The sequence below is a fragment of the Mus musculus genome, chromosome 2 (assembly GCF_000001635.26).
Source record: "Mus musculus strain C57BL/6J chromosome 2, GRCm38.p6 C57BL/6J".
In the NCBI taxonomy this organism is placed as follows: Eukaryota; Metazoa; Chordata; class Mammalia; order Rodentia; family Muridae; genus Mus; species Mus musculus.
In genome coordinates, this window is record NC_000068.7 from 66,240,831 (window position 1) to 66,263,947 (window position 23,117).

The 23,117-nt window shown below is 41.4% G+C and overlaps 1 protein-coding gene across 4 annotated transcripts in view; it reads right to left on the bottom strand.

Annotated features, from left to right (window-relative positions):
- Nucleotides 1–15,844, bottom strand: part of Ttc21b (tetratricopeptide repeat domain 21B) — a 72,888-nt gene extending 57,044 nt beyond the window's left edge. For 2 of the 4 annotated variants that reach the window (XM_030252122.1, XM_006500263.4), the window contains exons 1-6: nucleotides 15,684–15,844; nucleotides 11,273–11,402; nucleotides 11,064–11,174; nucleotides 8,565–8,731; nucleotides 6,478–6,600; nucleotides 1,801–1,958 (exon numbers count right to left, since the gene is read on the bottom strand). In XM_030252122.1, the coding sequence (XP_030107982.1) occupies nucleotides 1,801–1,958; nucleotides 6,478–6,600; nucleotides 8,565–8,731; nucleotides 11,064–11,174; nucleotides 11,273–11,402; nucleotides 15,684–15,704 (710 nt within the window). In that variant the 5' untranslated portion in view covers nucleotides 15,705–15,844. The remainder of the gene's footprint in view (nucleotides 1–1,800; nucleotides 1,959–6,477; nucleotides 6,601–8,564; nucleotides 8,732–11,063; nucleotides 11,175–11,272; nucleotides 11,403–15,683) is intronic. The other 2 variants (NM_001290669.1, NM_001047604.2) reach the window with 1 other exon arrangement.
- Nucleotides 15,845–23,117: the final 7,273 nt, after the last annotated feature.

Genomic DNA, 23,117 nt, shown 5'->3' on the forward strand with positions numbered 1-23,117 from the left:
AGGAGAGGAGCATAAACTGTCTGGATTATATAGGGAAGAGGCTCTAAGGGACAGGCAGCCCAGACCCTGGGCTGGAAAGTTCAGGGTTGGGGATGGGGCATGCCAGGTAGGGACTGAAGGATGCTGGGAGAACCTGGAGGCCAGGTCTGCTTTGGTATGTAAAATATGCACCTGGTCCCAGGCAGGACAGATAAAGACCTCAGCCTCCAGGGTATAGGCAGTCTGTATGGTGTTTCTGTTCCAGCTGTTGTGTCTTTGCTATCACCGAGAGGAATATTTCACCTGTGCAGTTACTGGTGGTTACTGGGGTCTGAAACGTGAAGCAGAGTCCCAGCAAATCAAATCCTGCCTGAGATCAGCCGGTTTAGATTACTGATATGCAAATGAGAAGCCACTGCAGCCTTTTATTCTTTGAGATGTGAAGCTGTTCATTTCACTCCACCTGCTGTCTTGTAAGATATTGCTATGTTAAGAAAGCCCCCCCCCCCCCCAAAAAAAAAATAAATCTACAGGTGGTGTTGGATGAAACATTTAACAGGTTTGTACCTTAAATTTGTTCAGCTGCCAAGGGGGAATAGTAATAATGTCTACTTCTTGGTTATTAAGCCACCTTCCCATCAGCCAGGCCCACTGAGCACTTTGCAACAGGCCATCGATAACTTACTGTCCTTCAAGTTCAGACCAAACAGCCCAGGGTCATCTTCCTGCAGTCTCTGCCTTTCTATCGAAAACATCCAAAGTCCAGTCACTTGTCAAGGCACCTGAAGGGTGACCGCCCTGGCTCCCTCACCAGCATTCCTCTTTCACATTATGGCAGTGGCATGAAAAAATGGTCCCCCGATTTTGCCCTCACTCCCTTCTCCACGCAGAGTTCTCAAAATAGCAATGATGCTATTAAATGTAATTCAGAACACAATACTCCTTTATTCACAACGCTCACAACTTTGTGTGTCAGAGGAAATGCCAAACCCTTCCACTGGTCCACGAGATCCTTCGTGGGGTGGCACCTGCTCCTTCCCCATTGCCTTCTCTTAATTCCTCTTTGTCCCTCAAACAGATGAAAGTTCCTATAGCCTCAGGCTCTCTGCACAGGCTCCTACTTGTGGAAGACCTTCTCTTGGTTATCTGCATGGCTTGCATCCATGCTTTCTCCAAGTTTTTCCTCAATTGCCATATCCCACCCCTAACATAGATGCTTCACTTTCCTTCCTCCCGAGCACTTATGTTCCACATACTGCATAAGTTAATTGTGCTGCTTAGCATATGGTTCCTCTCATTTCAATATTAACTTGCTAATGTCGGAGACACATTGTTTTAAGGAGTATCTATTTTTTAAAATAAGATATGCAGATATTGATGCAATTCAACAAATTCAGGGTGTTTTACATGTGTTTATTATTGCATGTGTGTTGCTATGTGTCTGTGCACATTCACGTGGACACCCAAAGTTGGCATCCTGTGTCTTCCGATCGCTCTTCACACTGAGGCAGTATGGTTTCCTTTGGGAACTCCCTGTCTATGTTCCCACAAATGAGGGTTATTGAGAAGTTCAGAATCACCAGGCTTGATAGCAAGCACTTTAATCACTAAGTCACCTCTCCAGCCCTAATTCTGTTTTTAAAAACAATACAGTTTTAAATACTTTTTCACTTCTATGATGCTTGCAATAAAATCACTTATTACTTGAAAAATTAAATTTTATGCTGTGTAAGTCTTGTAATGGACTGAACAAAATCTGATTTTCTTTGTTCTCATGTCTAACTAGATCCAAAGAGGATGTGATATCATTTTACACATAACCTTTGTGCTGTCTCCACTGTCTGATCCCAATCCTGTAAAGCCAGTTGTAATTTCATTTTCTTCTCAAAGGCAGGAAGGAAGCTTGGAAAGTTTACAATTATCTGGCTCACGGTCTCCAGAGCTCCGGAATAATTCTGTCGAATCTCAAGGCACAGAACCTAATAGGAGGAGAAAAATGATGTCAAAGCATGGCCTTGTACATCAGGTCCTCTCAGGCCAGCCTAGGCTACAGAGTAAGTTCCAGATCAGCCCGGGCTATTTCAGAATACTGCTACTTAGCATTTTATGATATTTTTTTTCAACAAGGTTGCACATCATTCTATGTAGAAAAAAACCCAAGTCTTTATCAAAATCACACCTTAAAATATCACAGAAAAATTAGCATACATACATCAGCAATTTTACTTTAAAAGAGACTCTTAATGTATTGATTAACCTGTTAAGAGGATAAAACTTAAAATATTGTGCAGAAGTATTAGAAAGCTGAGACAGGAAAATGGCCACCACTTAAAGTCAGTCTGTCTCCTGTCTTCTACATGGCTAAGCTGAGATGTGGTACAGAGTCTCAAAACTGTCTCAAAACTCAAACGAGTAAAAGAAAAAAAGTTGTTTTTTTGTTGGTTTTTCAGAAAGAATGTTGCTACTTAGAATGGAAAAATTACCTCTAGAGAATAAAGTATCTCTAGGAGATTTGTAAATAGCATATACAACTAAAGCAATTTTATAAATGTTACACTATATTTGGAAATGCTACTTTCAGGTTAAAAATAAATTCTACCCACTGTCATGAGCTCACTTCAGTTCTAGGAATTATCTTAAGGAAGTAATTGAAAGAAAGACATCACAACGAGGCACACCCATGGTGGTTGTTGCCCAGCTTTTGGTATAAAAAGGAAAAAAAATAACTATAAAAAGGAAAAAAAATTAACCCGCAATGGCCATAAAGGAGTCATGACCTAACAGTTCACTTATTTAGCAGAAGACTATGTGGTCCTAAGAAGGACTGCAGGAATTATGCAACTTTTATTCACTGGCACAAAGAATACTTGTCGCAGCTGACAGTTAGGTAGTGACAGTTATTGTCTTACTCAAATGTTATTATGCTTTCTGCAAATAGTTTTACAGTGTCTGTGTATTGGATGCACTGTTTCTCCCAGGAGAAAATTAGCCGTGTCATCAGCATACATGAAAACCCATGGCGAGGTCTGCAAGATGACTCGGGAGAGCAAAGCATCTGACACCTCTTCATTGTTTCCTTCTAGATTATCTTTCCTTCAGTGTACTTCAATTAACAATTAGCATTTTGTCTCAATATCTAATATTTATGTACACACACATTTATATTCTTTTTTCATACATTTGTAGAAAAGTATAGTCACCAATAAATCCATTGTGTCAAAATAAATGGTCCTAAGAAGGACTGCAGGAATTATGCAACTTTTATTCACTGGCACAAAGACAATAATGGAGGAAAGAGTAGGATAAATTTTAGTGCCCATTTTCTCTAGGAATCTATCTACAGAGCAGTACTGAAAATAAAGAAACCCTGCCACAGAGAGCTGCAGTGTCACCATCTGTGCTCTGTCCCTTAGTCCCTCCCACAGGAACACAGAGCAGCATCTTAGGCCACATGAAACCAGCCTGCACTTAAGTCTGAGTAGAAATATTAATGTGGCCCTTCTGCTAAATTAATTGAAAAGTAAGTACATAATTACTTTTAAATTAATTGAAAAGTACAACATAATTATTGTCATACGAAGTGAGACAATGGATCTGCCAGAGCTCCAATTTTTTTGCCTCTTCTAAAATAGATCTTGAAACCTAATTGCCAAACCAACAGTTACTTGGAGTTGGGGCCTGGCTGGAGGCAGCCCCATCATTAAAAAGTAATGCCACTGTAAACAGGCCTGTGGTGATGGTGCCCACTCTTTTGGTCTACCCCGTGGGGAACAGAACATTGCCATTAGGAAAGACGGTTCAAGGGGCCATTTTGAAGAGATAGGGCCCTGACCAGATATCACACTTGCTAGTGCCTTGATTTTGGATGTCTCGGCCATTAGAATTGTGAGAATAGATTTGTTCCTTATGAACCATCAAGTCTCAGACTTCTTGGTTTTAGTTGTCTTTCATGGGGTTGGGGTTAGGGTGTAGCTTCTGAAACAGCTTTCTATGTAGCCTAGAACTCATGACAGATGCTCTGACCTCCCAAGTACTGGGATTTTAGGTGCAAGTCACTGTGTCTATAATGTCTTGGGTAGCTTTTTCACAGAAACATAACATAGATAATATACCACAGTAATTCAGATAAAACATTAAACCAATATTAGCATCATGGTAAATGTGTAAAGTCCTTCATATTAACACCTAAAACAGCCTAACCCTGGAAGGTTACAAATTTGCTTTCCTTTAAAGAACAGAGTACAGGAAGACAATTAAAAACTTGACAATGCCCGACTCCAATAGCACAGCAATGGGGAAGATCTGGAATCCAGCCATCCTGAATACTGGTCTGCAGGCTGACTGTTATCTGAACAAACTCAGCATCCTTTGAAACTGAGACACATGGTGATGCTAACAGGAAACAAATGCTCGTCCTCGCCTCTTTTTCTTCTTTATCATAAATAAGAAAGCCTTTTAAAACATATATTAGACAGTCTCATGGCATACCATATACTGGCCTTGATCTCCCCATTTCTACCTTCCCATTGCTTAGATTACAAGAATCTACCACCCTGCCTGAACTAAATTAATTAATTCTCAATTTTAAAAATATTGAAAAACACTAGGAATATAGCTCAGTTGTAGAACATTTGATTAGTCCTGAATTTGTATGAAGTCCACAGCACTGGTGTGTGTGCCTGTGTGTGTGTGTGTGTGTGTGTGTGTGTGTGTGTGTGTGTGTGTGTGTGTGTATACACAGAGAGAACAAAACAAAACAAAGTAGTTTGAAGATTTATTAATTTATAACTTTGTGTCTTTGTGGAAGTATATACACATGAGCAGTGTTGCCCATAGAAGCCAGAAAAGGGCACTGGATGCTTTGGAGTTGAAGTCTCAGGCAGTGGTGAGTCTCCTGACGTGGGTGCTGGGAACAGGAGCAAGGTCTTCTGCAAGAGGTCTTAAACCCTGAGTCATCTTTCCAGCTCCCAAAATGGCAATGAAACACTTTTTTTTTTTAAAGTTTTACTTATGGTGGTGTTTGAGTGCAGGTATGCAGGGGCCACAGCACATGTGTGGAAGTCAGAGGATAAATTAGAAGAGTCAATTCTCTCTGTCTGGTTGAGGCATGGTCATGGTCTTTCTTACTGTTTCTCCCCATTGCACACACCAGAGTAGTTAGTCTCCAAGCTTCTGAGTAATTCTCCTGTCCCCTCCCCTCATCTTACCAGACAGTGTTGGGATGATAGTACTGAGCCACTGCATCAAACTCACTCACTCTCTCTCATTCTCACTCTCTCTCACTCTCTCTCTCTCTCTCTCTCTCTCTCTCTCTCTCTCTCTCTCTGTGTGTGTGTGTGTGTGTGGGGGGGGGGTGGTTTTAAGCAATAGTGGTCACATCCTTATGTTTTAAGAGAGCATTTTTACACATTAATCCATCTCACCAGTCCCAATCCTTTATTGCTCCTTGAATCAGTCACCGTATGGATGTGCCTGCAGGTGAGTACACAGACACACAGAGAGGACAGCTTCCAGGAGTTTTCTGGGTTCTCTCTTCCCACTGTGTGCACTGTGGAGATTAACTCCAGTTGGCAGGCTCCATGGCAGGCTCTTTTACCTGAGCCATCTCAATGCATCCCACTGATCAATTTTGAAAAGTGTTCAGAAGATAGTAGTGGAGACAGATGCAAGGGTGTGCTTAAATAATACAAGTCAAGGGAGTTCTTAAGATTGCCAATTGTTTATTCTCAAAATACAAGTGATACAACTTACCTGTTTAAGCTTTGCACAAGCTCTCTCTCAAATCCACAGGCAGATGCCTGTCTCTTAGGTCCACCTCTCCTCGTCACTTCTGACCTCAGCTCCACACTCCCCTTCTGTCCTCTGACCTTTAACTTCTCACACTAAATCTCCTCTGACACGGATTGCTGGCTATGCCCTTAGTGTGCCTTGAGGTACCTGAATCTGTCACCTCTTACTGTTAATGTTTTCCCACCATGCTACAGGGATGTACCCTCATCATCTCTAAATCTTTGTTCAAAAGTCAAATGTAGTGACTACCTCATCTCCAGCTGCAAATTCATGCCCCATTACTGTCTCCCACTCCAGCTTTAATACTGGACTTATGACCTACAGTCTAGTTATACACTAGGTAATCAACTTACACATTTCCTCACTGTTCATCTCTCTAACAGAAGAGAAGGCCCACGACATGAGGTGTTCACCTTTTCCATGTCCTGGTTCTTCTCCGGCAAGCCCTCACATATAATAGATCCAAGGAAACACTGCAGGAACAAACTCATAGGACCAATCACCATCGACATAGACATAACATTGATCCAGAAATCAGGCCCTTTGGTAGAGAAGTCACTTCTCTAGCTGTGTCCCACACAGACGCAGTCCCTTTGACGGGTGAAAATAGGACCACAAATATCATCTTTTGTGATCTACTTAGTTTATTACATTTCAGGGATTCTTTAAGCTTTAAAACATAATTTATTTACTTGGACTCCAACTCACCTTACCCAGAAGAGCGAAAATATCATTTCCATCTTGTAATCCCTCCTCAAAATACCGCAGGGCTTTTTTAGCATAAGGTTCCTTCCCTCTTGTAATATCAAGCCACGCTTTCAAAATCGGCCCCTGGAAAAGAAAGATACTACTGGAGTCAACATGAACTTCAAGAAGCTTGTCGGTGACTATACTACTGCTGTCCTCTCTAAGGTCAGTGACTGTACTATTGCTGTCCTTCTCTAAGGTCGGTGACTGTACTACTGCTGTCTTCTCTAAGGTCGGTGACTATACTACTGCTGTCTTCTCTAAGGTCGGTGACTACACTACTGCTGTCCTTCCTAAGCCTATGATAATAAATGACCATCATGATAGCAGCAGCATTACCATAGCTGCCATGTGGCTCACTTTGTGAGCACGTGTTTCCTCTCTTTGCACACAGTCCCAGTGAGCTAGGGTAGGACCAGAGACCACACCTTACTTCCCACAAGATAAAGAGCAAGATGAATGCATGGTAATCTTCACAGGCTTTGCACTAGTCCAGTGAGTTGGTTAAATTGCTGGGAAATGAAGAACTGAAATCATGGATGTTCTCAATGGATTGGAAGGTTTGTAGGATTTCAAAGAAGATATTCAGTTTTTAATGTCAAATAAAAAATGGAATGCGGTTTGAGAGACAGGTAAACAAAAAGAAAAAAGACAAAGAAAAGAAATGGGATGTGTTCTAGCAGCGATTTTTAAGATTAATTTGCAGGCATTTAATAAAGGTTATCCTTGCCTCCCTGAATATTCACCTGAAAATATCAGCGAGATTCTCAACCAGCTCCCCGACAGCTAAGGAGACCACTGTACAATCTGAATGGGTTTCAAAGGGTATTTCTGTGGTGTGACTGACAACATACAGTTCTAGCCCGTACACCTTCTAAACTTTAGAATATAATATAAAGCCGTCATTCCTTTTCCTGAAGCTCACCTGCTCTTCTGCTTTGCCATCACCTGAAACACAGCACATTTCAAGACAAACATGTCCCCTCCCTCTATAGCCAGTGTCTTCGCTCAACACTTTCTCCCGGATGTCGGAGCACTGAGACTCCCCCTCCTGCTCAGGCCTCATTATTGGTCTATGTGGATCAGCGGACAATCCTGGTGGGCTGTTAACAGTTTGGTTTGTACTCCTCTATTCTCTGTATGTTCTGCCAGAATATACTAATCTCTCCATACTTCAGTTTGTGTCTAAATCAGTTCAGCCTATAAACTATTAAAACAATCTTCTTGGCTGTTCTGTAATACAGTAACTTCCATTACTTAAAGCCTTCAAGGATTCTCAACGTCTGTCAAATCATCTATAGACATTCATACCTGGCAATCGTACCCCTCTGTCTCTCTATGGTTTCCTTTTACTGTTTCGCTTACAGTTTGCTTTCATTAACCTCATGTCTCATCAAAGGCAGGCTCTCAAGGAAAGCAGAAAGCATGTCTCTTCATCTTTCCCTATCATTTCCAACCTGGAGGTAACTACATCTCTTTTCCAGGTATTCTGGTGAAACGGAATGCTCTGTGGGGGCAGGGTCGGCAGGCTTGTTGTTGGTTGTTGATGAAATGCTATTTCCTTTCTAAACATTTTCCCTCAATCACTTAACCTTGCAGATACAGCCTTTCTCAAAGTAATGGCGTGAACAGAATAGGAAAGTAATAAATGTCTCCCTGAGCTCTTGAATCACATCTCCTCAGAGCCCTTCAAGTTCTCTCAGAATGTAAGACAGGCGTGCGCTCCATGCCGGTTCACCAAGAAAATAAGGCCTGCACTGTCTATTGCTTCAGTGTCTTTATGCTTCAAGTATGAATGGTACAGGTGCAGTGTAACTAGAGGGAAGGGAGTGAGTGAGGTGGAAGGAGGGGAACAGAAAGGAAAGAACAAAGCGGGACACAGTATCTACTCCACAGCTACTAGTACAGCAGCGAGAAAACTTAGCCTGACCACATTATTTATGATAGTTCATGCATAGTAAAGATATTTGTAAGTTAAACAAAGGATACTACTACACAATAACACAAGCTTCCTTTAACATTAGTTTTAAAAGAAGAAAACTGGTCACCTCATTGCTATCATGTGGCATTTTTGACATTCTGTCAATATATTCTCTCGCCTTGTCATGACGACCAATGTGCCATAAAAACAGGCCCGCATGGTACAGGGCTTTGCGTCCAGCCTCCTTGCGTTGCTCCTTCATTTTGGTATCTAATTCCAGGATAGCTTCTCTGTCTGAGAGAAGAAAATAGTATTATATCTAAAATAAAATAAATCCCAGACCGTGTTTATGCCAGATGACTAACCAGGTATGGAAGTTTGTTATTTTCTCAAGGGCAGCATTATTATAAACAAAACACAGGCTGAACATGGCATCTAAATGCTGATGGTATTGCTGGTTCATTTAAGCATGAGCAAAACTAATGTCTTTTAATCATGTAAGTACAAATTAGAAATACAAAATTAATGAGTTTGCTGGTTTTAAAAACTAACCCTTTTAAAATGCTTACATTTTCAAAATCTGAGGAACTTTCAAAAGTTGGAATATTTTTTGCATTGTGATAACATTAGCAATATTAGCATATTATCTTAGGGACAAACGGGGAAAAAAGATTCTTGTTGAAGAATGAAGCTCTTATGTGTCAGGTTGACAAGAGATCTTGGCTAGTTTTTATGTCACCTTGACCCTAGCTAGAGTCATTTAGAAAGAAGATAACTTAATTGAGAAAATGCCCTCTCAGATTGCATGTAGGAAAGTCTGTGGAATATTTTCTTGATCAGCGATTGGTACAGAATTGAATGGGGCCCAGCCCATTGTGGGTGGTGGTACCCGAAGCATGTGCTCATGGGTGATAAAGAGTAGACTGAACAGTCCACGAGGGACAAGACAATAGGCAGCCCTCCTTCATGGCCTCGGCATCAACTTCTGCTCTGAGTTTGTGCCATGACTTTCTTGGATGATGGACTACAATCTGTAAGATGAAATGAACCATTTTCTCTCCAAGTTGCTTTTGGTCATGGTGTTTAGACACAGTAACAGAAAACCAAGACACAGGTAAACAAAAATCACCTGGAAACGTGTGGGTCAGATAACCTGGGAGTTCCCACTGTGGCAGAAACTTAAGAAACTGCTTCAAACAATGGAGGAGAGAAAAGTTGAACATGCCATGGTATCTGTAAGGCCCTCGAGTCCCTGTCCTAGTGCCTCTCACCTCACAGACAGACAGACAAATAAAAGTGAAGGTTTTAAATTTAAATTTAAGTTTAAACTTAAGCTAAATTTAAGTAAATAAAAAATAAATAAAAAATTCTGGCATACAATCAGATTATCTACCTTTCAGACTTAAAAGACACACTTAGTCATTTAGTAGATGGGTAGTTTATGTCATTTCCAAGAAAGACATAATTATTTTGATAAAGAAATGTATATAAAAGACCCTGAAATATTCTAAAATGATACAAATGCCAGGGTTAGAGTGAGGACTAGCTCTCAAACTACCCAGCTCTGCAATCCAATTCTGAAGCACACTGCGTGGATCACTCACTACAACTCTGGTCTCTTTGAAGCATATTTAGCACAGTCCTAACAGAAAGTACACAACTGGTTACTTGTCAACAGTGTTGTATGTATGTATGTATGTATGTATGTATGTATGTATGTATGTATGTATTTTTGTTTATGTATGTGTTCTTGGCATGAAAGAGGCATGTGATAATTTTTAAGAATAAAAAATGCTTCTAATATTTAAAAACTCATTCTAAGACATGCAGCTTGTTCAATTATTTAAAATATTTACAGTGCTATTAATTGTTACTGGACATACACCTACACACATACTTTTAATTTACTTATAGATATTTTTTTCTGTCTCAACTATAGCTTACATTACTTACTAACACAATGCAACTCAACTTTAAAGACTATTCCTTCCAGAATATAGTCACATGTCCCAACTACTACTTAGAATAACATTCTACCCACAAGATAGCCATGAACCCCAACTACTACACAGAACAAAGTTCCTTCTATAATATAGCCATATCTTCCAACTACTACCAAGAATAATGTCCCTTCTATAATAAAGCCATATGTCCCAACTACTACCTAATCAAAATCATAATGTTACTTCCATAATACAGTCAAATGTTTCACGTACAACACAATGAAGATTTACTGAACATTTCTCAGGAGCTGTGTTCCATGGGAACCATCAAGGTCTTCTAGAAGCTTACTACATTGTCTAAGGAGAGAAACTGCATATTGCTACACATCTGCACACAAACAATCTTTGCACGCCACTGTTCTTTAGTTGCCCTTTTCGTGTTTTGTGAAGCCGTTGTTAACATATTCACATACAGTCAACGTTGTTAATTCAGATCACGGTTATGCACCAGTGAAATGTCTGTCATAGGACGTATGAAGCAGCATGAAACACATGAATTTACACTCTGGACAGGAAGATTAAACATTACATAAACAGCACCATGGGTAGAAAACTAAAAATCGTCAAGTTAAAACGAGCAGAGTATGGAAAATCTATCTCAACACTACACTTAGATACTGTACCTGGATTGGGGCTCATTTTATGGACATACATCAGCGCCATCAGAGAACACAGTGACACGTCTTGTTTGTTTTTAATGGCCTCAAACTCCCGAAGGGCTTCTTGCGCTTTACCTGGAAATCAAGATTGGGGTTTGAATAAAAAAAAAAGTATTCTTAGTCCAAAGCAAGGATTCAGAGACTATGGAAGACATCGGCTGATGAGCACATACCCTCCATCAGTGTGCCGTAGGCGTGGTAAAATCGGAAGACTGGGTCGCTGCTATACTTCTTCATCCCTTCACTGGCAACAAGGAGCACGTGGTGATAATAGCGCTCTTGACAATAGTAGTTAATCAGCGTCTGCAAGGAAATGGTGGCTAATGGTTAACAGGCAGGTTAATCGTCAGAAGTAGACACCAATCTTGGATAATCCAGAACTTCATACATTTTCTTCTCTGCTCTTCAAAATGCCATTAACAATGGACACTCAATAGTAAGGATGAAATTGAAGGCCAAGGAATTACTGACAAATCAGTGCTTTGCTTTCTCAGGGTAATTTCCTCCCCCTACCCCATTTAATTAGTTTTTTTTCAACAATACTGGAGTCAGACTATGTTTATATTTTACTTCCTTTGGCTACAACTTTTTGAAGAGTTTAGAAAAAAAAGAAAACAAAAAAAAATGTGTACCAAAAAAAAAAATGAAGAGGCTAGGGTTAGTTAGTTGTTCTTGGTGTTTGCTATATTTATTTGGTTTGGTTTTGTCATCTTGACACAAACTAGAGTCATCTGGGAAGAGGGAGCCTCAGTTGACAAAATCCTTACCTCAGATTAGCCTGAAGGCAAGGCTGTGGGGCATTTTCTTTACTAATGAATGATGTGGAAGGCTCCAGACCATTCTGGGCACTCCTGAGCAGGTAGTCATGAAAAATATACACATGTGTACATATGTGTGTGTGTATGCATATGTGCGTGTGTGTATGTATGTATATATATCTGAGTTAGCCATGAAAAGCAAACAGTAAGCGGCCAGCAGTGTTCCTCCACTGTGGTATGCTGAATGAGAATAACTACCTGAGGGTCACATATTTGAATGCTTGATCTCTAGTCAGTGAAACTGATTTGGAAGGATTAGAAGGTTTGGCGGTGTTAGAGGAGGTGTGTCTATGGAGGCACCTTGCCTCGGTCTTTGTCTCTGTCTCTCTGTCTCTATCTTTCAGTTTCTCACTATCTCTGTCCCGACCTCCTTCCCTAGGGATTAGGATGTAAGCTCTTAGCTACTGTCATGCTCATGACCATGACGGTCTTGAACTCTAACCCTCTGAAAATGCAAGCAAGCCTCCAATAAACTCTTCTACAACTTGCGTTGGTCATGGTGTCTGCACCCAGCAATAGAAAATTAACTAAGACTGCTTCAGTTCCTATCTCCAGAATGATTCCTTGATTTCTTGCCCTAATAAAACACAATGACCAAAGCAACTTAGGAAGGATAGGGTTCACTTCATCTCAGTTTGTAGTGCGGAGAAAGTCAGAGGGCCATAGAGGAGTGTGGTTTATTAGCTTGCTCAACCCGCTTTCTTATATCACAGAGAATCACCAGCCCAGGACAGCACCATCTACAGTGAGAAGGGCCCTCCCACATCAATCAAGAAAATCCCTTGGATATTTGACTACAGGCAATCAATTGGAGGCATTTTTTCAACTGAACTTTCTTATTCTCAGAGGACCCTGGGTGTGTCGAGTTGTCATAGCCAGGACATGGGATAACTTGGGTCTACTTTTCTTGAAAATGCATCTAAGGTTTAGCTGCTGACTACTCAAAAAGGGAAGGCCCAACTCTCGACATCACTGTAACTGCCGGGCTCCCTTACTTCATAGACAGAGATGCCCTTGTCTGACTGTGTCAGGACCACATGAGTAAGAAACAGAAGGACATAGGTGCATGCAGACAGCTCTTTTACAGTCTGGATTCTGTAGGGATACCCCTCACCTTTACTAGATCACAGTCATGCAACGTTCTCTGAACTTCTGCTCTGCTCCCTCTTGTGGCTTCTGCTTCACACCCCTTCTCCACCTCATTTCTGGAGAGAGTGGCCCATATTCCATATCCTAGACAACCGCAACCTACCTCAGCAAATCACAGTTGGTTTTCCCCCAACTTCCGCAATCTCCAGGATCAAAATGAACTAACGTTATTTATTTATTATCTATTTATTTAGGCCACAATACTATCCTCCTTGACTTCTGTACTGTGTGAAAAATGATTCACAGACTACAGCTCTGAAAGGCAGACATGGATTTAAAGGTGCAAAGACATGGCCTCAAGTCTTCACCTGTGTGACACCTTTGCTCATAGAGAAGCGACAGTTATTAAAGCAGACCTAGCAGTGGTTGTGAGGACTAATTGATAATGCTGTGAAGGTCCTTGTCTGAAAACCTAGGAGTAAGTTACGCCAAAACTCTGCGGCCTGTCCAACACCTCTCTCCTCAGCTCCGTACCTGTACTTTGCCACCTGCTGTTTAAACCATCAAACCAACCGTGATGCTCCCCACCCCCTTCTCATTTACCCAGTCCTGCCAATCAAAGCCGTCTTTAAGTGCATCCCTTTCCATGGATTTCATATTGCTCCCCACACCTGTTGGTATGCTTGTGGTTCGAGATAGACGATTTAGTCCAACAATCTTCCTTTTGATTTCTGAGGTGGGATCTCCTAATGTAGCTCAGGCTGGCTCAAACCTGCTCTCCTCCTGACTCTTTCGCCAGAGTGCCAGGAGTAGGCTTGTATCCCCATGCTCAGCGGTCTAGCAAACACTTTTGGACTGTCTACTTTCTAGTATTAGGTACTGTGTAAGATACTGAGAAGAGAGTATAACCTATCCTGTTCTACACTGTACTCTGAATCTATCAATAAGATGCTGAGAAAAGTTAACAAGAGTGTTTACTGCCATGGAAAAATCTTGAACATTCAGGTAAACTGTAATCTGAACACCCGCTGGGACACAATGCTATAATGAATGTGGGGTGGGCACTACTTCGCTTTGGGGAATACAGAATACTGTACTCAGCTTGGTAACTGTGGGTGACCAGGGAACCCACTCCTGCAGAGGATGCTAGAGCCGATTCTTCAATTATAAACACATTACTCCATCTCCTCCACATATAACACCGTATTTCTCTTGGAATATTTCTGAGAAAGGCCCAGGGCTGTAAAACGCAGAGGAAGAGCAATATGGAGATAAGAGTGTGGTACCTGGGTTGGGTGTGGTGATGGGCGGGGCTAAAAGCCAGCCCTTATTCTACAATAGGGTAGGAAACCAGAGTGATAGGTCCAAAGGGAAGGTAGGTCCAAGATATGTCTGGCTTTCTTCCCACTTGGTTTTGTATGGGTAGTGAGCTAAAAATAGTTGGAGAAGAAGGGCCAGGGAAAACCTTTCATAGACAAACGTTAGAGCTCATGAAGATGTACTGGCATATGAGGATGCTCCTTCATTTAGGTACATCCACAGCTGCTTACCAACGTCACTGCAGATGGACAGAGATACTAAAGTAGGTACCATCTGGCATTTTGTAGACGGTGCTTGCCACTCCTTGTTCAAGAACCTTGTTCTAGATAGAATATTGCACTGATCAAACTGGAAAGGGAAGAAGCCAAGGTCAGCAGCCTCAGTTTTAGGACACGACTCGCTCCTGTGCTAAGTGATGAGAAGTTTAATAATGGTTTTATCACTAAAGTGGTTTTAGTGCAGAACTCATTTGGATAAAATGAGGGATAAAACATGTAAAAGAGTTGGAGGAAAAACTTGAAAAGGTAATGTAGAAATTCATTAAAAAAAAAAAAAAAAAGCCAAACCTTTCGGTCTTCCCTAACTGTCAGCACCCACTGTCCTCTGAATATAATCAGTAGTTCTCATGACATTCATGTGTTTAATAGCTTGTGGGGTCAGCCCTCATAAATCAAGTGAAAGTTGCAAGACTAAGCACCTTTACTGCAGTATTGCAAGTACTTAGAAAATAGTGCAAAACACACAGAAGGCAGTCAACCAATGCTTGCTAAATGTACTAAGAACTTTTTCCAGTGTTGGATTTTTGAATGAGTAAATCTCATGTCCAGGAGTCTGTTCAGCTAGCTCCAACTTCCGGGAGTCACCCAAGAAAAAGCGCTCCACAAATACTGAACAGGTCCCAAAGTGGACAGAGGGGAGGGGAGGGGATGCGAGGGGAGGGGAGGGGAATGATCGCGAAAGGCTTCCAAACCTTGTCCTTGTTTTTCACCATTTCTGAAATATATGCTGAGTGCAACTATGGGAAGACCATTTTCATAATCTATAATACTCCTCCTTTTAAAGGACTTTCGTTAACCGCTTGCAAAGGTGAGTGCCGGGTAGAGGACATTAGCTCGCTAAGTCCCTAGAAATCACACTTGGAGACTAAGCAGGCTTTCCCAGGAGAAGTCCAAAGCCAACATAAGCAGGAGGCTGGGGGCTGGCCGTTAACCGCAAGGCAGTGGTTGAGCCCTCGGGATCATCCCGGCGGGGGGCGCAGCATCTCCGCCAAGGCCGCAGGCTCTCACCATCAGCTGCCCGAGCCACCCTGTACCTCGCAGTCCACTCGCCCTGCCCACGCCCCGCGCCGCCCGCTCACCTTCAGCCCCTGGGAGTCCATGGCCGCCGGCTACCCGGAGGGTGCCCACCGCTGCCCGCCGCAGGGTTAGGGGTTCAGACCCACTTCCCGGGCCCTCAAACCCTAAGGGACGCGGCGTGCAGCACGAGGGGCGTGGCCCGATCTCCATTGGTTGTCGGCGTGAGGGGGCGGAGCTTAGTTGTAGGACTAGGAAGGAGGGGGCCACCGGAGCAGGCGAGGAGGGAACCCCGAGGGAGGACCGCGAGGGCGACTGGGGCTGGAATCCGCTGAGCATTGAGTGCTGCCGAGTTGTGGGGCTAGAGGAGGGAGGTCCAGCCTGGAAACGGCGCGAGGAGGAGGGATTGGGTGGAGCAAGAGATATGAGATTAAAGAATAAAGATGATGAAGCAGCAAATAGGAGGGAGAGCCATGCCGCTTTTCATCCCTGCAAACAAAGGCCGACTCCATTTTCTCAGCATTTTTTGTGGAAGCCGATTTGCGCAATGCGGCTTAGTACTTGACCAGGGAAAATGATTTACCTGACACGTGTAGTAATCGTGTCTGGGCCACAAGGTGGCGCAGAAAAATCACAGTTCGGCAAAAACCTTGAAGCCTGGCTTGGGCTTGTTCTAAATCTTTTCAGGCGCTGCTGTAATTTTGCTATTCGAGTGCTTATTAAACTGCTCCGCCAGATTTCCACCCCCAAAGTCTTATTTAAAAATATGTGGTTACCTCTTTTAGATTTCTATTTCTTAAGTGTTTGCTGTAGTTTGGATCTAAACTGTCCCTCAAAGACACACGTGCTGAATGTTCCCCAGCCCGTGTGCTGTTGGGAGTGGTGGAACCTTTGATAGATGAGGCCAAATGAAAGGACTTTAGAAGATTCTCACGTGACCTTGAAGAAGACATTGGGACCATGGACTTGCTGTTTGCTTTTCTTTTTGCTTTTCTGTTTGCTTCCTGGCAGCCTTCCTTAGAAGATCTTCACCAGTGTATTTATCATGAGATCCAGCAAGCTGACTGAGAGGGGCATCTAGACACACTAATTTGTTTCTGCTTGTATTCTTTAAAGGACTGCAGGCAGCTGTGGCCGTTATACTGATGTTTTAGTGGGCCTCCTGCCTGCTCTTAGGACTCTTCCTTCAATCGGGTTGCTTTCTCCATCCTCCGTATGAGATCTTTTACCTTGTCTTACTGTATTTTGGTCCTGTTTGGCTGTCATCTCTTAGAAGCCTACTTCTTTCTGAAGAGGAGAGGGAGGGGGAATGGATCTAAAGGAATGGAGAAGCGGATGTGGTGAAAAGCTAGGAAGAGTGGGGTGGGGGAACTGTGGTTGGGATGAGAGAAGAATCCATTTCAATTAAAAAAAAACAGGCAGAATGATGTAGACAGTTCTAGAATTCTATCTTATCAAGAAGAGAGGTACTTAAGGTCATGACAAAGCAGTGGGGATGCTAATTATTCCAATGTGACCCCTGCTCTTTGTATGTGTGCACTGAAATATCGCACTGTATCCCAGTGAAAACCACCAGTTTCCACATTTTTGAGCATCATATAAGCCTTTTGAGTTTCAGTGGAGTCTTGGGACAGAAAGGGCCTTATGATACTGAGTGAGAATTAGTGTTGAGAGCCAGGGGTACACATCTTTAGTCCCAATTACAGAGGAAACCATGGCAGAATGGGCACTTGAGCCCATGAGTTCAAGATAGACAACTGGAAAGACACACCATCTTTAAAAGAACAAAATGTTCTTGTTAGATAAATGGGACTGGTGATTAGTCATAAATTTAATTAAATTAAGAAGAAAAAAATTGGGGGCTGGAGAGATAGCTCAGCGGTTATGAGCCCTGACTGACTGTTCTTCCAGAGGTCCTGAGTTCAATTCCCAGCCACCACATGGTGGCTCACAACCATCTGTAATGGGATCTGATGCCCTTTTCAGGTGTGTGTCTGAAGACAGCTACACTGTACTCATATAAATAAAATAAGTAAACCTCTAACAAAAAGAAAAAGAAAATTTCTTCTTATATACACTTCTTGTATACACATTTTAAAAGTACATTTCTCGTATATACATTAATTTTAACACAGAAATTTATGCCCATTCACAAGCATAGTGACTATTGTCTACTGATTTGTACATCATTTAAAATACAATGTACAAATATATTTACTTAAAATTGTGTATATGTTTTTGGTCCCTGGAGGACATTGTTGTCCTACGGGAAAGACAAAGAAGGCTTTATCTGCAATATCTGTCAAGCTCGGGTTCATGTGACAATCACTTAGGGTATACAATGTGGAAGGGGCTTGATGAGGTGCTGATGGGACTCTGAGTTAGTGGGCATAGCCACGTAGGCAAAGCATGTGCTTATAACACTTTCCCAAGTACTGCTGAGGCTTCCTGTCTGAGGATCGCACCTGGAGAACCAGCATTTTTGTTTAAGTGTAATATTAGCCCTATATATTGAGCAAAGGTTCTCCATCTTAAGATTATTTTGCTGGGCACACACATCAATATGCTTGTCCTTTATCTTGCCTGAGGTGGTGTGTGTATAAAAGTCTTTGCATATCAATAGGAAGGGAATACATAATGTCACAATTTCTATACAAGGATGGGGAACAGCAAAATTTTATTATTGTGTATTTGTGCATGTGCCTTGGTGCACAGGAAGAGATCAGAGGACAACTATGTGGAGTGTATTCCAACCTTCTCTCTTTATGCAAGTAACAGGAATCAAATGCAGGTCACCATTTTCACAGGAAGCCCCTTACCTACCGAACCATCTTGTGGGCTCCCAGAAACGTATGAACTTCTAAAACTAAATTAACTTCATTCCACAGACATGTCCCTAGACTATAGGTACAGGAAAAATTTTAAAGATTTGTCCCTGAATATGGAAGATGCTATAGAATAAATCATTCATTAGCAAATAAAATTATAGATAATATTCAGAGACTGTTTTGGCCAGGGGACTCAAGAGTTTGTTGAATTTTAGGAATGAATTGAACATGGGGGCAAGAATGTTCTGGTAATACACAGCCTCTCAGATAAGTGTCCAAAAATGCCGTCTCTATTGGTTTTTAAGATCTAGAAGACAGTTTAAAAGTTTGGTACTCCCCCCCCCCCAAATAAAACCTCTTTGTTCTCTCTCTGTCACTCTCTGTCTCTTTCTCTCCTCTTTTCTGTATGTGTTGTGTGTGTTTGTATTATGTGTATGATTATAAGTGCATATGAATGAATGTATATGTAGCATGCAGACATCAACATTAGGTGTCTTGCTCAGTCAGTCTCCACATTATTCTTTGAGACCGAGTCTCTTATTGAACTTGGAGATTTTACTGATTTGCTACCAAGCTCCAGCGATATCCATGTCCCCGAGGTTTCAGATGTATTCTACTGCACCTGGCTTTTTACTGGCTGCTGGGGATTTCAACTCAGGTCCTCATACAGGACAGAAAACACTTTACCAACCGAGATGTTGCCTGAACCTGTGTATCTTTCCTTTAAAAAAAAAAAGACCTTTTTTTAATTAAAAAAGTCTCTCTCTCTCTCTCTCTCTCTCTCTCTCTCTCTCTCTCTCTCTCTCCTCTCTCTCTCTCTCCCTGTGTAGGTCAGAGGAGAGGATAACAGTATAATGATGTCCAACTCTGTCACACTCCACCCTATTCAATTGTGTAAAGAGTGTAGCGCAGGGCACACCCTGTACTATGCCAATAGATCTACTTTCATAGATGTGGTACTTGCAGAACTGTTTGTCCTAAAAGAAATATTTGGCAACAAAAAATGTGGAGCGGTGTGATCTCTTTGCTTCCAGGAGACCTACCCACATCTAAAATAAGAAGACAAATATGAATACTCTTTAATCTACCAAATCAAATTTTGTGAGTTTATTCAATAAAAGTGGTTGTTGACCTCTAGAATATAGGAATAAAGGTATTTGTTGCACTCTTATTAGCCATAAAAAAAAAACTGGAACCCCCCTGTAGTGGCTATTCCTGGTTGTCAACTTGACTATATTTGGAATGAACTACAATCCAGAATTGGAAGGCTCACCAGTGACCCTTATCTGGAGGCTTGGAGATCCTTATCTGGATCTTGGTATGGAGATATTGAGCCATAGTGGCTATGGATTCCAGAAGATTGAATCTCCGAGTTCAAGGAACACACCTTTAATCTGGGCTACGCCTTTCATCTGGGATTAAGGGTGTGGTGGAACACACCTTTAATCTGGGCTATACCTTCTGCTGGAGACAATATAAGGACATTGGAAGAAGGGAATCTAGCTCTTGCTCTTGCTCCTTCGCCTGCTTGCTGCGTGAGACTGAGTAACTGCTAGATCCTTGGACTTCCATTCACAGCTGCGACTGAACAATTGTTGGGAATTGGGCTGCTGACTGTAAGTCATCAATAAATTCCTTTACTATCTAGAGACTACCCATAAGTTCTGTTACTCTAGAGAACCCTGACTAATACGCCCCCCTTCAACATGCATCAATAAATGATTGTTAAATTATGTAATGTAATATTTTTCACCACTTAAGAAGAACAAACCTGAAATATGTGTCATGTGAAAAAAATGTTCACGATATAGTCACTGAAATGCTGATGCACCAAAGCATAGAAATGTTACTGTGTTTATAGTAACAGGCTTTCATATGTATGCATATAAGATGTCTTGCATTGATGATTTTTCAAGAACAGAATAATAAAATTTTGTGTTTGTCTACACTGTTTGTGGGTGATTTCCTTTTCCCTCATAAATTATTTATGAGCATTATTTTTTGCAGCTTAATCAGGAAAATAATATAAATTTTTAATAAAGCTTATAGACCTGGCACAGTGGCCTGTGAGCAGTGGCCCCATTTCCAATTGGTATTTAGTTTTTATGTTTATCATAGAATACTTTTCTGTACCAAAAGAAAAAGACCCTGTGTCCATAAAATATAGTAGCAGTGATTGTCTGAGGTGGTGACTTTTCCTTTGGTACTAGCAGTTTTTGTCTTAAGTGTTCACGGGCTCCTCAGAACAGTCCAGATAAAGTGCATCTGCTCCTGGCGGAGATCCACTTGTGCTTAGCCGTTTCTCTCAGAGGAAAACAGAGCCTTCCCCAGCTTTTCCAAAGCCCTGTAACAGTTCATCGTGTTCCTGATGTTACAGCACGCTTCCTTCGGTAAATTCAAGTTGTACTTACTAAAGAGAAAGCATTGCAGCATTTACTCCGATCTTGCTGTAAAGTCTGAGAACACGTCTCAGTGTGTGCGGAGTTACTCTGTGGTTCCTAGGCGCGGTTCAGTGGTGCTAGCGCCTTCGGTAGATTTTGTTGACTACACACTACAGTCAATGATGATGAGACCCGAGGCCTTGTTGATACTTGTGGGGCTACACGCCCAAAAGCTAGAGTTTCTCTGACTTGTCTGATCACAGATTCCAAGGAGCTCTCACTATGATGGTCTACTTCAGTCTAATTGCTAACGTGGCTCAGTGCGCATGTGCGATGCATAGCCTTTCCTTGGGGTTTCTGATTTGAGATGGGGTTTGGGATTTTATTTTTAAACTAATGCCTGGTGTGTTGTAGAAATGGGAGCACTAAAAGATACTGAAAGGGGACAGATGTTATACAGAGACCTGGAGACTTGGTAGCCTCCATGCTCAGATATTAGATATTATCCTGTTACTGATGTGTATATTTAAAGTGTGGTCCAAGGATAAGGCCATGGGAATATGTAGGTTTCGGTGTGGAGAGAGGGGACTGGTACTGTAATCTAAAGCACACCAGTTTACATTCATACTAAATTTTATACAGCTAATGTCTGGTGAGAGTTTTGTTACTTACCATAGCATGTGACATATAAGACCATCTCTGATGTATGTTCATCATGTTATTCTCTTTGGTGAAATATTTATGTCTTGAGTACTTGAACCATTTCTCCCAAGTCCTGTCATCCATCTCTTGTATATTGACTACCCTTATCCTTACCACGTTGTGTTCTAGCAATTCACCTATTTAAGATTGTTGGTCAGTCTCTCCCAGTAGCTACGTTCCCTAAGGCAGAGCAACTTAGTACAGTTGTAACAAAGAAGGATCAGAGGAACAATTTATTTGCATTTAGACTTTTCTTTTAAATATTTTGTGACCGCAAGGAATACTGCTGAATATGGCTTTGCCATCCTGATGAAAGATGAACATTAATAATGCAGATTAGAATGAAGCCAAGCAGTACGGAAGGGAAAACAACTCCAGTACTTTTTATAAGAATAAGTTTAATGTGGCAAACTTAATAGTTCCAATGTAATAAAGAACAGGGTATTATGTAATTATTATGTCCAAAAGAATTAAAAATCACTTACAGACTAATATCCTGAAAAAATGTATATATGTTTATATCTATGCATTTACTTTTATCTGTATTTGTTTCTTTATAAGTAATAGCAATATATGTTCTTTTAAACATGTATATATATATATATATATATGTATATATATATATACATACATATACATATATATGTATATAAATATTTCCATTTGCAACTTTTTGAAGTGTTTTTACCTTATATAATTGTTGCATACAATTATGGAATTCAGATTCAGTTCATAAATAAAGTGAAAGATACCTTGGATGGATAGTGTGATGGTTTGAATATGCTTGGCTTAGGGTTTGGCACTCTCAGGAGGTGTGGCTTGCTGGAGTTGGTGTGGCCTTGTTGGAGGAAGTGTGTGACTGTAGGGGTGGGCTTTGAGATCCTACTCCTGGCCACATGGGAGCCAGTCTTCTCCTGTTTGCCTTCAGAATAGGATGTAGAACTCTGAGAGTTCTCCAGCACCACTATTACCTGGATGCTGCCATGCTTTCTACCTTCATGATAATGGACTGAACCCTTTGAACCTGCAAGCCAGCCCCAACTAAATGTCCTGTGTAAGAGTTGCCTTGGCTATAGTGGTTCTTCACAGCAATGGAAAGCCTATCTAAGGCAGATAGATAATTTTTCAATAGTTTCTTTGTTTGAAATATACTTATTTATGTGATGTGTATATGTGAGAGCCTACATATATTTATGTACATTAGGCATAGACCAGGTGCCCATGGAAACAAGAAGAGATTGTCAGATTCTCCAGACTGTTCCCACTTTGTTGAAGAAAGTCTTACTCTATAGCCTAGGCTATAACTCACTATGTAGCCCAGGGTTTCCCTAAACTCTTCTCAACCTTCCTGCTTTTATCTCCAGAGGGATAGGATTACTCGCCAGTAATGAACCCATACTCCCAGCTAAATACTTTTAAAACATTTATTTATGGCAATACTAAAATTCTGTCATTTTGCTCATTCACTAAACAGCAAGTGATGGTTAGGCAGCAGGTGTATGTATTCCTGTGTCAGAGTGGAAGCTAAATTCCAAATCACACTCCCCCAAACCTACTGAGAACTGCAATGTGAAGGAAATGAAGAAAC